This window comes from Plodia interpunctella, chromosome 12 (genome assembly GCF_027563975.2).
Source record: "Plodia interpunctella isolate USDA-ARS_2022_Savannah chromosome 12, ilPloInte3.2, whole genome shotgun sequence".
Classification (NCBI taxonomy): Eukaryota; Metazoa; Arthropoda; class Insecta; order Lepidoptera; family Pyralidae; genus Plodia; species Plodia interpunctella.
Genome location: NC_071305.1, coordinates 9,176,388 through 9,193,847, shown reverse-complemented (window position 1 = coordinate 9,193,847; position 17,460 = coordinate 9,176,388). Strand labels below are relative to the sequence as shown.

Below are 17,460 nucleotides of genomic sequence, written 5' to 3'. Positions count from 1 at the left end.
GACAGTTTGACAGCTGACATACATAACCTCTAATTTCGACGAGTGCAAATGCCCACGTCCTATTACTTTAGAATAATTTTATTTCTCTAATTTATTAACTTAAACCCATTCTAATAGTACCATGGACTACAATAGCCGTCAATTAGCAGAAGATTTCTTCTTACGCGAGCCCGTGGATGCCCGTATAAGGTACAAATTATAAACAAATGTTGCCAATCGCCCACCACACCATTGATATTTTCTGTAGCCAGTCTATTTTGAAAGGAATCATACATCTAATAGGACATAATTTTCTATAATTTGTTGTGCAATAAACCTGCAAGAAGAAATTGGTTTCAGGAAGCCTAAAGATGACCACAGAGAGGAGGAAGATCCTCACCCACATCTTAAAGTGGAAATGCAGACTATCCGGTTGAATTCTGACTCGCAGAAACTAGTTTTGGACACTTTAAGGTTCATCCATGGTCCAGACTTCAAACTGGGTAGTGCTAGCCGTTACAAAGTAAGTAGGATTTCAGAGGTTCACGATTAATTTTCATTCTATATTAAGAACTACATTCTTATAAGTCATCTTACTACCTACTAATATTATAAAGTATATATATTAAAAGAAAGTTTGTGTGTGTGTATGTTTGTTACTCTTTCATCCAAATTTACTGTAATGAAATTTGGTACATGGGTAGAATATAACCTGGATAATAGGGTATTTTAAATCCCGATATTCCCATGGTAGCGAAGAATTTGTGATCAAGATAATTTCCTTACAAGTTGTTATTCTGCTAAATATTTTAGTCATTATAAAGTCACAATTTAACATCAATTTATTGGTTTTGGTCAATTATTCCAGGATAAAGGATCTAACTTTGGCAACAAATACTGGATGGAACGAGGCAACTTGGTGGTCCAGGGCGGGACAGACTACTCCGTGATTCAGAAACCAGACATCGAATCATCTGAAGCTAGACTCAGGGCGTTTGCATTGGCCAAACTTGAAAAGTGAGTGAGACCTATCTGAACATCAATATGTGGTACAAACATATAAATAAGAAGGAGAGGCAATTACAGTGAAATCAGATATGAAGATGAGGGGTATTATCCCTAACCTGACCACAGTAGAGAATATCATTACTAATGATGATGACCTCGGTAGCGCAGTGGTAAAGTGCTTGCCTCTGAACCGAGAGGTCCTTGGTTCAATCCCTGGTCGTGTCATGATGGAAAATGATCTTTTTCTGATTGGCCCGGGTCTTGGATGTTTATCTATATATGTTTTTGTTATAAAATATAGTATTGTTGAGTTAGTATCCCATAACACAAGTCTCGAATTTACTTTGGGGCTAGCTCAATATGTGTTATTTGTCCTTATATATTTATATTTATATAATGATGATGTAGTTTTCACTTTTATTTAGACAATGGTTTATAGTTAAATTATTATTATTATGTCAAGTAGTTGTTATAAATTGATGTTGTTGTTGTGATAAAGTGTAGTATTTATAATTAAAAATCAACATTATTGTACTAATAAAATAAAAACATAAATAATTGCAATGTCAATCAAAAATGCCACCCCAAAAGTACCCATAACACTATCTGTGTTTCCTCGTTGGATAGCAAGTGATAGCCTTTGAACCAGGTACCATCCAGAGTGGTAGTCATATCCACATAATTTTAATTAAATAAGTTATGAAGTTAATGTAATGATTGGGATAAAAAAAATTCTTATAATTTCAGATATAATTTTCATAAACCACATTGTGCAGAAGCATTAGAAATGGCTGCGGAAAATGTTGACAAGGCTTTGGAGTTATTATTTTACAAATATTTCAAAGTCAATTCACAGGAGAAGCCACAAGATGTACCTAGTCCAGCGGAATTGATCGAAATGAGAACTGATGAGAAAGCAGTACTTGAATCTATTTACGAATCGAATTTCAGAATCAAAGAACATAATGTATGGAGTGTCAAGATTAATTTAGATTATTTAACGAAAACATATGAAAACAAAAAGGTTGAAGTTAAAAAAAGTTATAATTACAAACCGAAAAGCAAAGAAAAGGAGTTGTGTAAATTGTATCTCAGAGGACCGTGTAGATTTGGTGCTAAATGTAAATTTCTACATGAAAACAATGTTGAAGATACTCCAAAGGAAAGTGAGATGAAAGAATGCGAAAAGATTATGTATGAATTAGAAATAAGGTTTACAGAAGATACTGTATATCCGTATGAGCCACCTTTATTGTTCTTTAAAACTGAAACCCCAACAAAAACCATACCAGAGTTGACATGTTTACGGATAACAGGCAAATTACTGGACGAAGCTAAAATATTAGCTCAAGACGGCATACCTAGTATATACTCATTAGTGGAAGCTTTAAACAATGAAGAGGAAATATTAAATTTTATACAGTTTGATACAAGAACTTTCCCGGATACAACAGATGCGTTATTTCCTCAATTAATAGTGAATTCGAATGATTTAAGTAAAGAAAAATTACCGTCACATTATAAGAAAGGTGAAAACAGAAATAATAGATCCAGTATAAACTTTGAAGAGGTTTTGAAAGATAATAAAGAGATAGCTAAGAGATGGTTGGAGAAGAGGGAGAATAATAGGTATAACAAAATGATGGCTGGTAGGAGAAAACTTCCAGCGTGGAAAAAGAAGGAAGATATTTTAAATGCTATAAAAAAATCGCAGGTTAGTGCTTGGGTTAGAAATCTAGTAAATTTTTTAAATAAATTGTTCATTTTGGTTTTTACTTGGAAAAGTTTAGTTAAATAATAGCCACGCGTTCAGTCACTCTCCTTCGTTTTCACGTCCGTCGACAGTCAACGCGGAAATTGTACGGACATTCGACGTACGTCAACGCATGTCAGTCTCAAAATCTATGGACAACAAATAGAGTCACGAAGTACTGCGACTTCACAACGGATCACAACTGGGCATGACTCTAAACTGATCGAAGAAATAACGTCCTTTTTCCATCGCAGGTGGTAGTGATAAGCGGTGAGACAGGCTGTGGGAAAAGCACACAGGTCCCACAATACATCCTGGACCAATGGTTGGCCAACTTCAACAAAGATGGCGTACAGCACGCTGAGATCGTGTGCACGCAGCCGAGGAGGATATCCGCTATCGGGGTCGCTGAGAGGGTGGCCGAGGAGAGGGTGGAGAAGATCGGACAGGTCGTCGGGTATCAGGTAGGAATTTTCATACAGCATGACTTTTTGATCTGTTCATGATACTGAACTATTTCTCCTATGGGAGTAACGTAGAAATCACGAAAAAAAATCTGATGATCCATTTGTCTCAAGGCGATTTCCATTATGACGTATTGATTCGGTGTGTGGTTCCGCTAGATTTCCGTGCGTTCCCTATCCTTTCGTGGACGTCATACGAGGTGACAAAGGGAAACACGTAGACTTGGTTTCCAATTATTGACTCAAGGTTAAACCTACAAACTCAAAGCTTCATATTTTCTAGTGGTTATTGCTAATACTGGTGTCATTCAAGTGACCTAAAGGCATCTGACTTTTACCTACCGACGTGCACGTGACCAATGGTCGCATAAACACTAGTAAACTTGAACTGTCAACCAAACCATGCAGGTTTCCTCACGATGTTTCCCTTCAACGGAAACAAGTGGGGTATGAAAACCACTATCAGTCAGATTGGTATACAAACTCATGTGACACAAGTAGGATTCGAACCTGGGACCTTTCAATCACAGGCAGACGGTATTAACCGCTGCACCACCACCGCTTTACTGCTGTTACAGTTGATAATTGTGTAATTTTCTTTTAAAATCGAAATCAAATAATTTATTCAGAAATTAGGCCTTCACTGGTACTTTTTCACGTCATATTCTAAATTAAATGATATTTACCAAAGCTACAAACTACTTTATTATTTACAGATAAGATTAGAAAGCAAAGTATCATCAAAAACCCGCCTAACATTCTGCACAACTGGCATATTATTGAGAAGATTAGAGTACGATCCGCAACTGAAATCAGTTACCCACGTAATGGTCGACGAAGTACACGAAAGGTCGGAAGAGAGCGATTTCTTGTTATTGATATTGAGGGACCTCGTCAAAGTGAGGAAGGATTTACGTGTCGTATTAATGAGCGCCACTTTGAACTCGGAACTGTTCGCGGAGTACTTCGATAAGGTTCCAATTTTGGAAATACCAGGTACACTTTTTTTTTTCTTTATTAAGAAAAATGTTTGTATTTTTCTTGATCCATATTTGTAACCTCGATTCGAAATAAATAAAATCAATCTTTATTTTACTTAAATGAACTCGCTAAACAACCTCTTCAATTGAATAAAGCAATAATAATGCTGTCTCTTTCACGCTGTTGAAGATAACATTATGTTTTAGGTAGAACATTCCCAGTGGAGCAGTTGTTTTTAGAAAACATCATGGAAACAACAGATTATGTTATGGAGGAAAACGGCCCATATTCAAGAAAACTAAAGAAGGGTAATATTTATTTTTTATTTTTTTAAAGCCTATTTTGTGTCTTTGTCGTTGATACGATACCACACATTATATTATATTTATAGGTACTTAAAAAGGTAATCTTGTATAAGTATTTTCATTGAAATACACACTTTAAGTGTAATTACATAATTTGTAATTTACAATATATGTTTTTAAATAATTTTCAATGTTCAAATATAAATATATTTTGTTTTCTATGTGTACGTTTCGCTGACCTGATGGCAGCTTCTGATGAAGCCATCGAAGTGGCACAGTTCTGACAAGAAAATATTTAGTATCCAATCGAGCATTTTACAGTAGACTAGATGTTGCCCGGGGCTTCGCTCCCGTGGGAATTTTGAGATAAAATATAGCCTAATAGCAATCTTGGATAATGTACCTACCTTTCTAATGGTGATAGAATTTTTGAAATCGGTTCGGTAGTTTCGGAGATTACCCGCCTCAAACATACAAACTCACAAACGCTTAACTCTTTATAATAATAGTATAGATTTAGCCATCAACACGCACGACGAAAACGTTTAGATTACTATCTAAGATTTTTTTTAATACTTAAAGAAACGCGGTAAACTTCTCTTGGCTTGAAAAATGATTGAATTTATTGTTCTTAGTCATGATTGAATTTAAAAGTATCACAAAATTTATAATCCTAGGAGAAAAGAAGCAAGACCTAGAAACGGAACTGGAAACTAGTGATGTCCGTTCGGAAGGCATCGAGCCTCCAAAACTATCGATACGAGACGAAAACCTCTCCATTGCTCAGATGATAGCTCGCTACTCTAAGAGCAGTAAGACCACGTGTAAGAATATGTATATGATGGACACTGAGAAGGTTAGATTATTTTTACTAGCTGTTGCACGTAGCTTCGCCCGCGGTAGCCTATATTTGACGCCAGATAATAAACTATATCTACTTCAAATTTCATTCAAATCGACCTTAAATTTTAGTCGTGAAAGTGTAGTGACAGACTGACAGACATAACAAAGCTGCACTATAGCCACATTATCTAACTGTGATGGAAGTTGTAGTAGTTGTAGATAGTGATAAATTAATAATATTAGTATGGAAATATGAATTAACTAGATGTTGCCCGCGGCAAAATATAGCCCAAGTAATTGCAGCTCGTCAACTTCAGGCCAAAAATCACTTGAATGATTAACGTAACTGTAAATTGTATTTGATATAACAATGGCCTTTTAAATTGAAATTTAAAGTACATAATTTTATTAATGTTATTATGTTATCAACAGATAAATCTAGACTTAGTGGAGCACGTTTTACAATACATAGTGAATGGTGACCACAAATGGCCGCGAGAGGGCGCCATATTGATATTCCTGCCCGGAATTGCTGAAATCATGCAACTACACGACCAGTTAGCCGAAAGTCATACCTTTAGTCCCAAGTAAGTTTAAGTTTAGTCCCAAGACAGTTGCTTAGTGCCAAATGAGTTCACTTTTTGTTGCTAAGTAAGTAAAATTTGGTTAAAGATTAATTTAATATTAATGTATCTTAAATAATCGCGAAAGGGTGCCATATTGATATTCCCGCATTGCTGATATCATGTCACTACGCGACTGACTGAGATTCATACCTTTAGTTCCAATACGTCCAGGTTTAGTTCCAGGAAAGTCTAAATGAGTTTGTCTCATTTTCAGTTTCAGGTTACATGTAATTAATTATACATGTTTCAGGTTACATGTAGTATAAGTTGTTAAACCAAGAATAAGTTGACAACAAGTTTAAGTGAGATAACAAACATGTTTTAACCAAAGACCACGAGGAATCTAGACTATTGGGCTAACCTAAATTTTCCAAAGCAATCATAAATTTTTTGTTATATTTTTTTACAGAACCGGCAAATATCTACTTTTGCCACTGCACTCGACCCTCACAAGTGAGGAACAGGCCCTCGTGTTCAGAAAACCCAAACCTGGTGTTAGGAAGATTGTGATATCTACCAATATAGCTGAAACTTCTGTCACTATTGACGATTGCGTGTTTGTGATCGACTGTGGCAGGATGAAGGAGAAAAGGTAAGTGTTTCTATTTGAAATTAAAATCTTCTGACAGATTTCAGAAGATATTGGCAGGCTTAAAAAAATAATATTGGACTGTGTGATATTTAGTTCCCAAAAATCTGAAAAGTGTGTGGTAGAGGGATATAACGCTTTATTTTGGTGCGTGGTTTCGACCACTATATATGAAAAGCCTTAGCAACGGGATTCCACAAATGGGCCGGCTATTAAATCAGAGCCGAATCTTCAAAACTTAGAGGTTGTATTTTTACTCTGACCATGGGCTCTGACGAGTCTGAGCCAAATATGTATGAAAGACATAATAATTTCGCTTAAAACTAATAAAATATTTGCCGGAGTGTTAAATGAACTCTACTAGCGCCATCTAGTTTGTTAACTGATTTAATTCAAAACACGATATGCTAACACGTCATGTGACAGTTTGTCTTTGGTAGAATGATAATATTAAGTTGTCAGTTCACGAACGAATGAAATGAACGATTGAACCATTTCATTCATTGAACAAGAGTCGGATTCAAATCTTGTTCAGCGTTGTCTTTTTGACTTCACTTTGCTCTGGCACTGTCGCGCAGAGAGGTTGTGTTGTGTGTCTTTGAGATTATTTATTAGGGAAGTCAACTGTGTAGTTGGTGTGTGCCCAGAATTAGTTATTGCTTTGCTCATATTGCTCTGAGATTATAGTGAAGTGGCTGTGAGGCCAGTAAGAGAATACAGTGGTGTTACTTTGTCGTGGATTCTGTGATTATACGCGAGGTGGCTTTAAGGTCAGTGAGAGAACACGCGTTTGGTGTTCGTTGGTATTCTATTGTGATTATAGTTAGTAGTTAGATGTGTGATAAGAGTTCTTTGTTGTCTATCAGAAATTATGGTGGATAATTGTGATTGGTTAGTTAGCACGGTGGGCCGTGAATCAGTAGACGTAATTGGCTGTCACGAACAGACCCGTGTGGGCCGGGGCACGGATCCTTGCCGTGGTAAGTAGGGTTTTGCAGTGATGTGCGGGTAACGGCCCTGGATTTTATGGTCTTAAGGACTTTTTGTAGTATTTGAGAGTTAGTGATGGATGACAATAATCAGAGGTCATCTCAGTAATCCCATGGTATTTTGAGATGTAACTTGAGATAAGAATTCTATTGCCTGTTCATCGGAAGCTGTGCGCTTTATTTTAGAGAAATAACCTCATCTTGATAGTTGGCTAAACAGAAAGTAAGAAGCCCATTGAGTCGGCCATGTTATTGATGTTGGTTTACCATATTAATAATCCTCTAGCCAAACGGATCTGTAAAAAAATCTATTTCAGATTCGACTCAAACCGCAACATGGAATCTCTCGACCTAGTGTGGGTTTCCCGCGCAAACGCGAAGCAACGACGCGGCCGCGCCGGACGTGTGATGCCTGGAGTATGTGTTCATCTGTACACTTCACACCGTTACAACTATCATATACTGGAGCAACCAGTGCCGGAGATTCATAGGATACCATTGGAGCAGTTGCTTTTGAAGATCAAAATTCTGCCGCTGTTTCAAGATATGAGCGTTCATGAAGTTTTAGGTAAGTTTTAAGTCGCTAGTATTATGGAATCTATAAGTTTCTCATGGTTTCTCAGTGTATTTAGTTAAATCTGTATTAGATAGGAATATCTATGTGTTCATCTGTACATATCTCATATGCCAGTACCATTAATAGGATACTAAGTAGTGCAGAAGTTGATTTTGAACGTCGCTAAATTGCCACTGTTACAAAACATGAGCATCCATGAAGTTTTACGTGAATTTTCATTTACTAATACTGTGAGATCTGTTATTTTCTCAAGGTTTCTTAGCCTAATCATGATCAATGATTGCATATGTAGGTTACAAATCATGAGAAACATATTAAGTTTCTCGTGGTTTCTCAGTCTTCGTAAAGATAGTCATTTCTGGAGTGTGTTTTCGTCTTTATACCTTGGCTGTTAAAATTTAATTTCTGAATTAATCCTTTAACATGAATAAAGGTGATGGTATATCTATTTTGTTCTTCAGGCAAAACGATAGAACCGCCATCAAAACCCAACATCGACGGGGCATTGTCGCGTCTCCAAGACATCGGCGCATTAGACAAGTCTTATTCCTTGACGCCCCTAGGCGCTCACCTCGCCGCATTGCCGGTAGACGTGAGAATCGGGAAACTGATGCTGATGGGCGCTATATTCTGTTGCGTCGACTCTGCGCTTAGCATGGCTGCCTTTCTCAGCTATAAAAGTCCTGTGGTCTCACCTAGAGACAAAAAGGTCAGTTATTTTGTCGTTCATTCATTTACTTATTCATTCAAAGTACTAAGTATTTAAATAAATAAAAAGAAATGCGGACAAGAAGGTTACTTCATTTTTGCGTTCATTCATTCACTCACTAATTCATAATACACCAAAGTGGAAAAGATAAAGCAAATTTTTTTTTTACCAATTCCTTTGTTAATTTCATTCACTCTTTTACATTTCACATTCTTCTTCGTTACAGTCTGAAGCAGATGCAAAAAGAAGGGAGTTTGCGTGTGCTAATAGTGATCAGCTGACCACTTTGAAAGCTTACAGGGTGAGCAAGTACTTATTTAAATTTATCTCTGTGTTTTCCTTTAATGAGCTTAATTGAGCTTGCTTTCTTCAGACCAATTTGATAACAATTAAAAGAGCTGAGAACACGAAGCAAAAACAAATAGGAGGCTCTTATTGCCATTTCTTTAACAAAAGTTGTGCGACGATACGCGTGGCTTTGGCAGACGAGTGGGGAAGCGGCGTCATGGGTTTTCAAACTCCCCTTTCCGAACGGAAAATGAAAATAAAGACCTCGGTGCGCCTTCATTATAATGGAATTACAGATATTTATTAATTACATTTAAAACAATTTAATATTGAAAACAAAAAAAGAGGGGTGTGATAAGTTTGACCGGTAATTGTCTTGTCTGCGTACGTGGCACCGTAGCTCATCAACGAGTGAAGCGATTTGGACGCGGTTTTTTTTTATTTCATAGCAAAATTTTATGCGGTGGTTCTTCGATATGTTTGATCATAAAAATCTGTTTAACCGTTCAAAAGCCTATAGCGAAATGAATATTGAAAATCGGGGGCTTTTAAATTTGTCTGACAAATAATTTTGTTAAACTTTGTCTTCCAGAAATGGCAACAAGCGATGAGAAGCAGCACCCACGCGGGCTTAGTGTTCGCAAACGAGAACTTCCTGTCGCACAAGACTCTGTTGATGTTGTCCGACATCAAACACCAGTTGCTGGGCTTGCTGGCCGACATCGGGTTCGTGCCGGACATGCCCGAGCTCAGGAGACGGATGAGGAAGGATTCTGTGGCCGCCTTCACTGGAGAACAGGTTGGTGCAATAAATACCATACTAAATCTGGGGGCGTGGTAGTGCCCCCGCCACGTTTTAACTAGGATGTAGAGTAGTATGTGAAGGTAGGTCCGGTAAATTTAGGACGCATATGTCAAGAATCGTATATATCATAGAAGCATATATCGAGATCTGATCATTTTTTCATACATTTTGACAAAAGTGTAGTTTGTGAAGCAAACTAGTCTCGTCTTGGCAACATTTTTACATGAAAATATTTTTGTTGGAATATTATAAAGAGAAAATACTTGTGTTTTCGTTTCTTTGTTTGCGATGAATAAACTCGAAAGCCACTGGGCCGATTTTGATTGAATTTGGCATGGAGATAGGCGAAACCATCAGGAGTAATATAGGCTACTTTTTAAAATGGTTTTCTCCCGAGCGAAGCCGGGCGGGTCGCTAGTATAAAATAAGGACGAAAAGCCGAAGTCAAGTGGAAATAACGTCCATATAACCTGTGGATTGTGTGGATTGTTACCTGTGGAGACTCTCTTAACTCTCTGTTTCCAACTCTTATTTCTATGTTTTTGTTACTTAGCTGTAAGTCTTCTTAAATGGTAAATAAATAAATAAATGGCCAGGAATGTGGCTTTGTGTTGTGGAGAAATCGATACTGTGGCAATTGATAGTTGACCGTCAATATCTTCTTAAATATCGATATAATTCATAGCTTCAGATGAGGACCAGGAAGGATTTATTTAAAGGTAAAATTTTTAGTTCAGATGAATAGTTGACCTTGAAAATAATCTACAATGTCGATAGTGCTCTCGACAATTGACGGCTTTGGTTTCAACTATTGATGTTCTATCGAATTGTCATTAATAGTTGAAAAGCGAAAAAGGTTGTAGAGAGATTATTCAATTAAACAATTCATTGCAAACAAACTTATTGCGTAAATATTAGCTACACGAGTTCAATAATAAAATAAGTCGTAATTTTTTTTAATGGGTCATCATGTGCCTGAAATAAATAATTTTTATACACATATGACCTTGAAAATCAAGGAGTGATATCACAAATTAAATGTCGTTTTCTGTGTGAGAGATTCTAGTTATTAATTTTATATATTTTATTTCAGCTCAATGCTAATGGCAATAACGACAGATTGCTGGCGGCCATATTGTGTGCTGCGTTGTATCCCAACGTTGTTAAGGTTAGTGTCAAATTGTCTATGGTATTATGAAACGTCCTAGATACACACTTTCAAAAGTTAAACTTAAGGTTCCGCAAAACCGGACACTCGCGCCGTCATATTATAAGGAATACCTGTAAGAATTTATTAAGATTTTTCCGATACAAAACGATTTCCCGGGGGTTAGCACCCAGTTAGATGTTTTTAGAAACTAGATGTTGCCCGGGGCTTCGCTCCCGTGGGAATTTTGAGATAAAATATAGCCTATAGCAATCTTGGATAATGCACCTTTATAATGGTGAAAGAATTTTTGAAATCGATTCGATAGTTTCTGAGATTACCCGCCTTAAACATACAAACTCAGAAACGCTTACCTCTTTATAATAATAGTATTTATTTACAATTTTCTATTGGCCAAAGATGAACCGAACGGCCATCGAACCCGGGACCTCTCTGTTCAGAGTCAAGCACTTTACCACTGCGCCACCGAGGTCGTCAAATACAATTAGTCTCTGACTTACTTTAGGGTTAACTCAATCTGATTGACCTGGGTCTTTACTTAATTTTAATGAAGATCATCCTTCTTTAATTTTATTAAAACAGGTGCTAACCCCCGAGAAATCGTTTCACATGCAAGCGGGGGGCGCCATCCCCCGCCAGCCCGCCCCCGACGAACTGAAATTCAAGACCAAATCCGACGGATACGTTGCCCTGCATCCCTCTTCTATCAATTCCACTGTCGGATACTTCGGCAGCCCTTATTTGGTGTACCAGGAGAAGGTTAAAACAACCAGAGTGTTCATCAGGGAATGTTCGATGGTGCCGCAGTTGCCGTTGGTACTGTTTTCAGGTAAGAAAATTTGTCTTTATTATTTCAGAACCTTTTGTAAGTTACAAGTTATGTCAACCACGAAGCGGTTCCATGTTGTTCTTTATTATTTATATAATCTGTAAAATCGAATACAAACTAATGTAAAAACCCTGGTATTGTTGATTTTTATTTTGAATCGTGTCTTAACTCCATGGCTATTTTTGTTACAGGTGATTTGGATTGAGTTAGTTACTGATATATTATGGTATTTTTATCTCGCAAATGTCATTATATTCACTGTACATAAAGAGCTATTTATTTTAATGCATTTTTGTTACAGGTTGCAATTTGTCTGTGGAACTGCATAATGGGACTTTCATCGTATCCCTGGAGGATGGGTGGATCATGTTCCAAGTTGAAAGACACGAGGTACTTGTATAAGTATGCAAATTTTAGTATTTTCTGAGTAAGCTTTGTAAATAGGTAAACATGTAATATTTTCAAAACTATTTTACGTGAATTAGCCAGTCCTGTTTGAGTGTATCTCAAACAGGACAACGCACACGACAACGAAGGCGGAATAAAACTAGAATATGACTTACTAGATGTTGCCCGGGGCTTCGCTCCCGTGGGATTTTTGATAATGGATGACATGATCTTGGATAATGTACCTTTCTAATGGAGAAAGAGTAGTTTCGGAGATTACCCGCCTCAAACATACAAATTCACAAACTCACAAACGCTTACCTCTTTATAATAATATTATAGATTATATTCCTCAAAATTGCCGTTCAACTAAATATTTGATATTATTTCAACAGGTAGCTGAAATGCTAAAAGCGATACGAGTCGAGCTTGTAAACCTATTGGAAGAGAAAATCAAGGATCCGTCATTAAACTTGTTACATTACGAGAAAGGAAATAAAATTATAAAAACGATTGTGCAAATTATAAGTAGAGATTGAATTTTTATAGGCAATAAAGCGATGTGTTCGTCGTTTTATATTTTTAAGTATTAAACCAACCGGAGTGGCCGCGAGCGTGAGTATCAAGGAGAGGAATAATGTTTTGTTGTGTGATAAATAGTGCATTTGGTAATCGTGCATGCGTATTGTTTATTAAATGGATTGAAACTATACATTTCTCGACTGAATTATTAATTACTGTTAAATACATTTAATAATTAAGTAATTATTAACTGAATTATGACTGAATTATTAATAGTAGTTAATAATTCAGTCGGGGTTTGTTGACATTAAGTAGGTGGACACTGTTAACAAAACTAATGCATTACATTGTATTTAGCAAACTGTACGAGTATTTTTACACATGCACGCAAAAGTAACGCCGATCGCTAGCTCAGAAACTACTCGGTAATGCTATGAGTGATTGTATTGTACTTATGTGGCCTCTACGGTTGGTTTAACACTCCAGTTATAAACAGATACTCAAATGCGTTTTAACTTATGACTTTGAAACTGCACGCTATTTTTTTATATTATTATGTTGTTATAAATATTTAGGGATTTTTAAAGGAATTTTTCTTTAATTAGACGATTTGTTTTACAAATTGTGCAGCATGAGAATCATTAATTATTGTGATTAAAACACGAGATTAAAAAAAATATTTTGTGTGACATGACTCATCGCGTAAATTATAGGGTGGAATTTTACATACGAACCAATTTTCGCAATTCTTGTTTTATTTATGGAAAGTCGAACGCTTAATGTAGCTGTCGAACACAGCTTACTTTGCGAACATTTTGGCAAGTTGTGACGTCACTTTTAGTACGGAGCATTTGGACGAGTCCGAAAATGTGTGATTTTATTTTTGCCATATCTTTGAACGCATTATCATTGTATTTTTTTCACTGGTGTTTCTATTAATATAGGAGCCGTCGAATAGTCACTAAAACATAAATTTGTCACCGAGCCTATTGTGGGTAATTTAATAATGGGATCTCATTACCAATGTATAAACGACTAGCTTTTGCCCACAACTTAGTACGAGTATGTGAGTAAAAATCCGTTTCCCGTGGGAATTTCAGGAAATCTCTTCTTAGTGCTCCCCTACATTGACCGTGGAACCTACACACCCAATTTCAGCTTTCTACGCCCAGTAGTTTCGGTTGTGCGTTGTCTGTCAGTCAGTCACTCTCAGTAACGCTAGTTTTACATATATATATATAGATAATAATGGGCTATACAAGGTGTAAATCTCAAATTTATTTAATTTTGTATAATATAGAATGTATTACCGCGAAATGTGATACGTTTAAAACTTAATAACAATTTACAAAGATCTCAATTTTAAAAAGATTTAATAGAAAAAAGCAGTGTTTTAATTTTTTTTTTTTGGGTGAAACTAAATGAATTTATTTAATTTCAAAGAAATGTTAGTAAATGACATTATTTCTGTTTATTACTGCATCTGTCTTTACAATTTGTGACAAAAAAAGTGATTTTATTTAATTTAAATGTACAAAAGCTTTTGCACCACCATATTATGTATTTTGCATACATAAATAAAGTATTTTATTAATTTTAATGTCATTTTTTCTCCAGCTCAGTGTGTTGGCTTCAAAAATTCATAGAGCGCGCAGTATCAGTATAAACTAGTTGGTAAAGACTGTGCAGACGCAATGCGTAATGCGTAGCGAATGTAACGCACACGTGCACGCGTATACAATGCAGCTAGCCACAATTTAATACGCAACGCATTACGCATTAGCCTAAATTATATTTTTATTAATTTTATTAATAGTCTTTGTGTGACCTCAATTTATCTAGGGAAGCAATTATGAGGTCTAGGGTTCTACACGCAAGCTCAAATTTTGCCTTTAAAAAGGCCGATAATCTTATGTTATTAATTAATTATTTATCCATTTCTTAATTACACTTGTCTTATCAAAATTTTTGTTAGAATTATACATCGAAAGGCTAGGAAAAAATGTTTTCCACTAAAATATACACAAGGCAACAATGACGTATCGTAGCCAATCCCCAATATAAATCTCTCATACCTCACTGTCCTATACAAACAATATAAAAGGTTACCCTAAGAAAACTGTGATAGTAAAGCGCGCGCAGTCAAGCGCGAGACTGGAACAATTTCAACCTAAAAAACTTGGATTGGCAGATAATAATATATTCGTCCAAAATATGAATTTGTAATTTTCAGAGTTATGTTGCATAAATGTTAGTTAAATATTTTACAAGAATTACAGAAACAGTAGGTAGCTAATTAGTTTTATATTTTGCATTTTCGTCTTTGTATGTAATACAAATGTAATGTATAAATTTCGTACACAGTATATGCACCCTGATTTCATTCTACATACATTTTTTCGGGCAGTCGTATAGAATGGTATTTTCATTTATATACAAATCGAAAGCATTGGAATGGCTTTTTCAGTCGACCCTGTGGCATACTGGTGTATAGGTACGTTGGACTCTCCCACATGCCCTGCGCGCGCTCTATACCACATTCACTCTAAGACGCGAACAGATTGGCGATCGGCGAACATATCGCGTCATCAATCACACCGACGCGAGCGGACCGAACTAAAGACCGCCGGTCACACACGAGTGAACGGGTGATATTTCATGTTTGCTATTCACAGGTGGATTTGTTGGACCACTGGTTTGATTTGTGAATATTGAGTTATACATACAGCAGTTTTTAAATTATATTTGAAAATATAAGCATGTTATTTTCATTATCCGATTTTTATTTTTATAGCATGTTATATACGTACCTACTGTTAAAATCAGAGCGGCTCTATAGACACCTATCGAATAATTTTTAAAGGTACCTAGGTACTAGATAAATGTCGGCCACGTCTTCCGAAGACCGGCAAATTACATGGAGGAAAAATGTCTGGCCACGTTGTTCCCGCCTGGCCCTGGTAGAAGGGAGACCCAAGAAATACTGCCTTGATGTCGCCTAGGATGATATTTGTGCTAATGGTCTGACAACTAGGGATGCCGACGACCGTGCGAAGAGAAGAAATAGTTTAGGAAAGCGGATCCTGGACTTCTACGCCGACTGGGAAAGAAACCGGGGAAACGAAGGGAGAGGTAGGTAACTACTTGATAAATTATTAAATTTTAAAAAGGTTAGTAAAATGCATTTCAAGTTAATAATAAAATTAGGGTGAGTTGCACCAGCCAACTTTTAACTTTAAACTGCGCGCCGCCGGCGTTTGGACAAAATGTAAGTATTCTGCGCAGGTTAGAGTTGACTAGCGTGACCTACCCTAATTTTAACCTTCTTATTATGCGCACACCATCAAAAACACTTTACAACATTTATATGGTAATATGGATTCGATTATACAAAGTCCTCTATCCCAATATAAAAAGACGAATGGTCCCTCAAACTGCAAAATGTAACTGCGAGCCTTCCGGCTGGCGATCGCAATATAGCGGTCGTAAAACGCACGTGTTTTGCCCGCTACATGTGTACTTTAAAGGGCGAACTTTTGGATTACCACCGTCCGAGCTGGGTGTAAGGGGCTTGTGGATATGTTTATTTATTTTTCTAAACGGTTACTCAAAATTTTACGGTGGTACTTGTGTTTTTTCGGCGTACATATCTTCAGCCACGCGAACGAAGTCGCGGGCATCAGCTAGTCTTTTGAATAAAAGGCTTCGATTGGAAGTTAGCTACAGACGTTAACTAACATACATGTCAACTTTATTTATCGATGGTAAAATAGTCACAGATTTATTATATTAAAGTTATATTTAAATTACTATAACGACACTATAATAACAGTCGTGTTTACAAATATTGTAAAAGATTATCATATTAGATAATTGTATGAAATAATATAATTAATTAGCAACTAAATGTAATTTTCCCTATTTATTGGCAGCCTGATGCATAGGGGTAAAATAGCAGAAGGATGGAAACACTGAGTCTAGAGAGCTCCATCTAGCGGCGAGTAGTGACAATTAAGAAATTTTATCCTTTAATTTTCCACAACCCTAACACAGATGGCAGGAGTGACGAGTCTTATTGGAAGTTCTGTTCTTGCTTCATTCTTATACATCTATTTAAACTCCCATTCATACCTACTTCTGTGTGCTGTGTTGTGTATGTGTATTGTATATATATAGTAAAAAATATAACTATATATTTTTAACAGACTTCCAAATAAGAGGTTATTATGTACGAGAGTAAATTATATTTTTTTGAAATAATGATAGTTTATCTAATACCCTTAAACATGGAAATCAATTAATCATATTTTGATGAGAAGTCCCTTGAGTGTAGCTTATAGGTGTACCAAGGAATTATGTTCTCAGAAAATTCTCTTGAAATTCCCAACGGAAACTCTGATGTTTACTGAAGAGATTTCTCAAAATAATTTCAATAACCCTGCAATCTCGAAAATGAATGAGATTTCACGTCGCTAGTCAAGCGACATTTTATTGTATTGACTTGCTTTACTTTGTTGCACCAAAATTTAGCGTCCACACTTTCCCAACGTATCACCCTCCGCCATTTTGAATCGCATCACGTACGGGCCGGCGACGTAATTGGCGCCATTTACGTCCCTGGCCGTCGCATACTCGTTA

General features: G+C 36.4%; 1 protein-coding gene across 4 annotated transcripts; it reads left to right on the top strand.

The window, feature by feature from the left end:
* Positions 1–14,422, top strand: LOC128674205 (uncharacterized protein). 4 transcript variants are annotated; one of them, XM_053752625.2, is made up of 18 exons: positions 1–189; positions 340–502; positions 848–996; positions 1,735–2,701; positions 2,995–3,204; positions 3,921–4,200; positions 4,392–4,493; positions 5,168–5,346; positions 5,766–5,920; positions 6,369–6,551; positions 7,855–8,105; positions 8,576–8,823; positions 9,050–9,124; positions 9,704–9,910; positions 11,010–11,084; positions 11,667–11,913; positions 12,215–12,303; positions 12,696–14,422. In XM_053752625.2, the coding sequence occupies exons 1-18, from the start codon at positions 122–124 to the stop codon at positions 12,837–12,839; spliced, it is 3,792 nt and encodes a 1,263-aa protein (XP_053608600.1). In that variant the 5' UTR covers positions 1–121; the 3' UTR covers positions 12,840–14,422. The 4 variants fall into 4 exon arrangements, with proteins under 4 accessions (XP_053608600.1, XP_053608601.1, XP_053608604.1 ...); XM_053752626.2 differs by having other exon boundaries at positions 12,215–12,315; XM_053752629.2 differs by lacking the exon at positions 11,667–11,913.
* Positions 14,423–17,460: the final 3,038 nt, after the last annotated feature.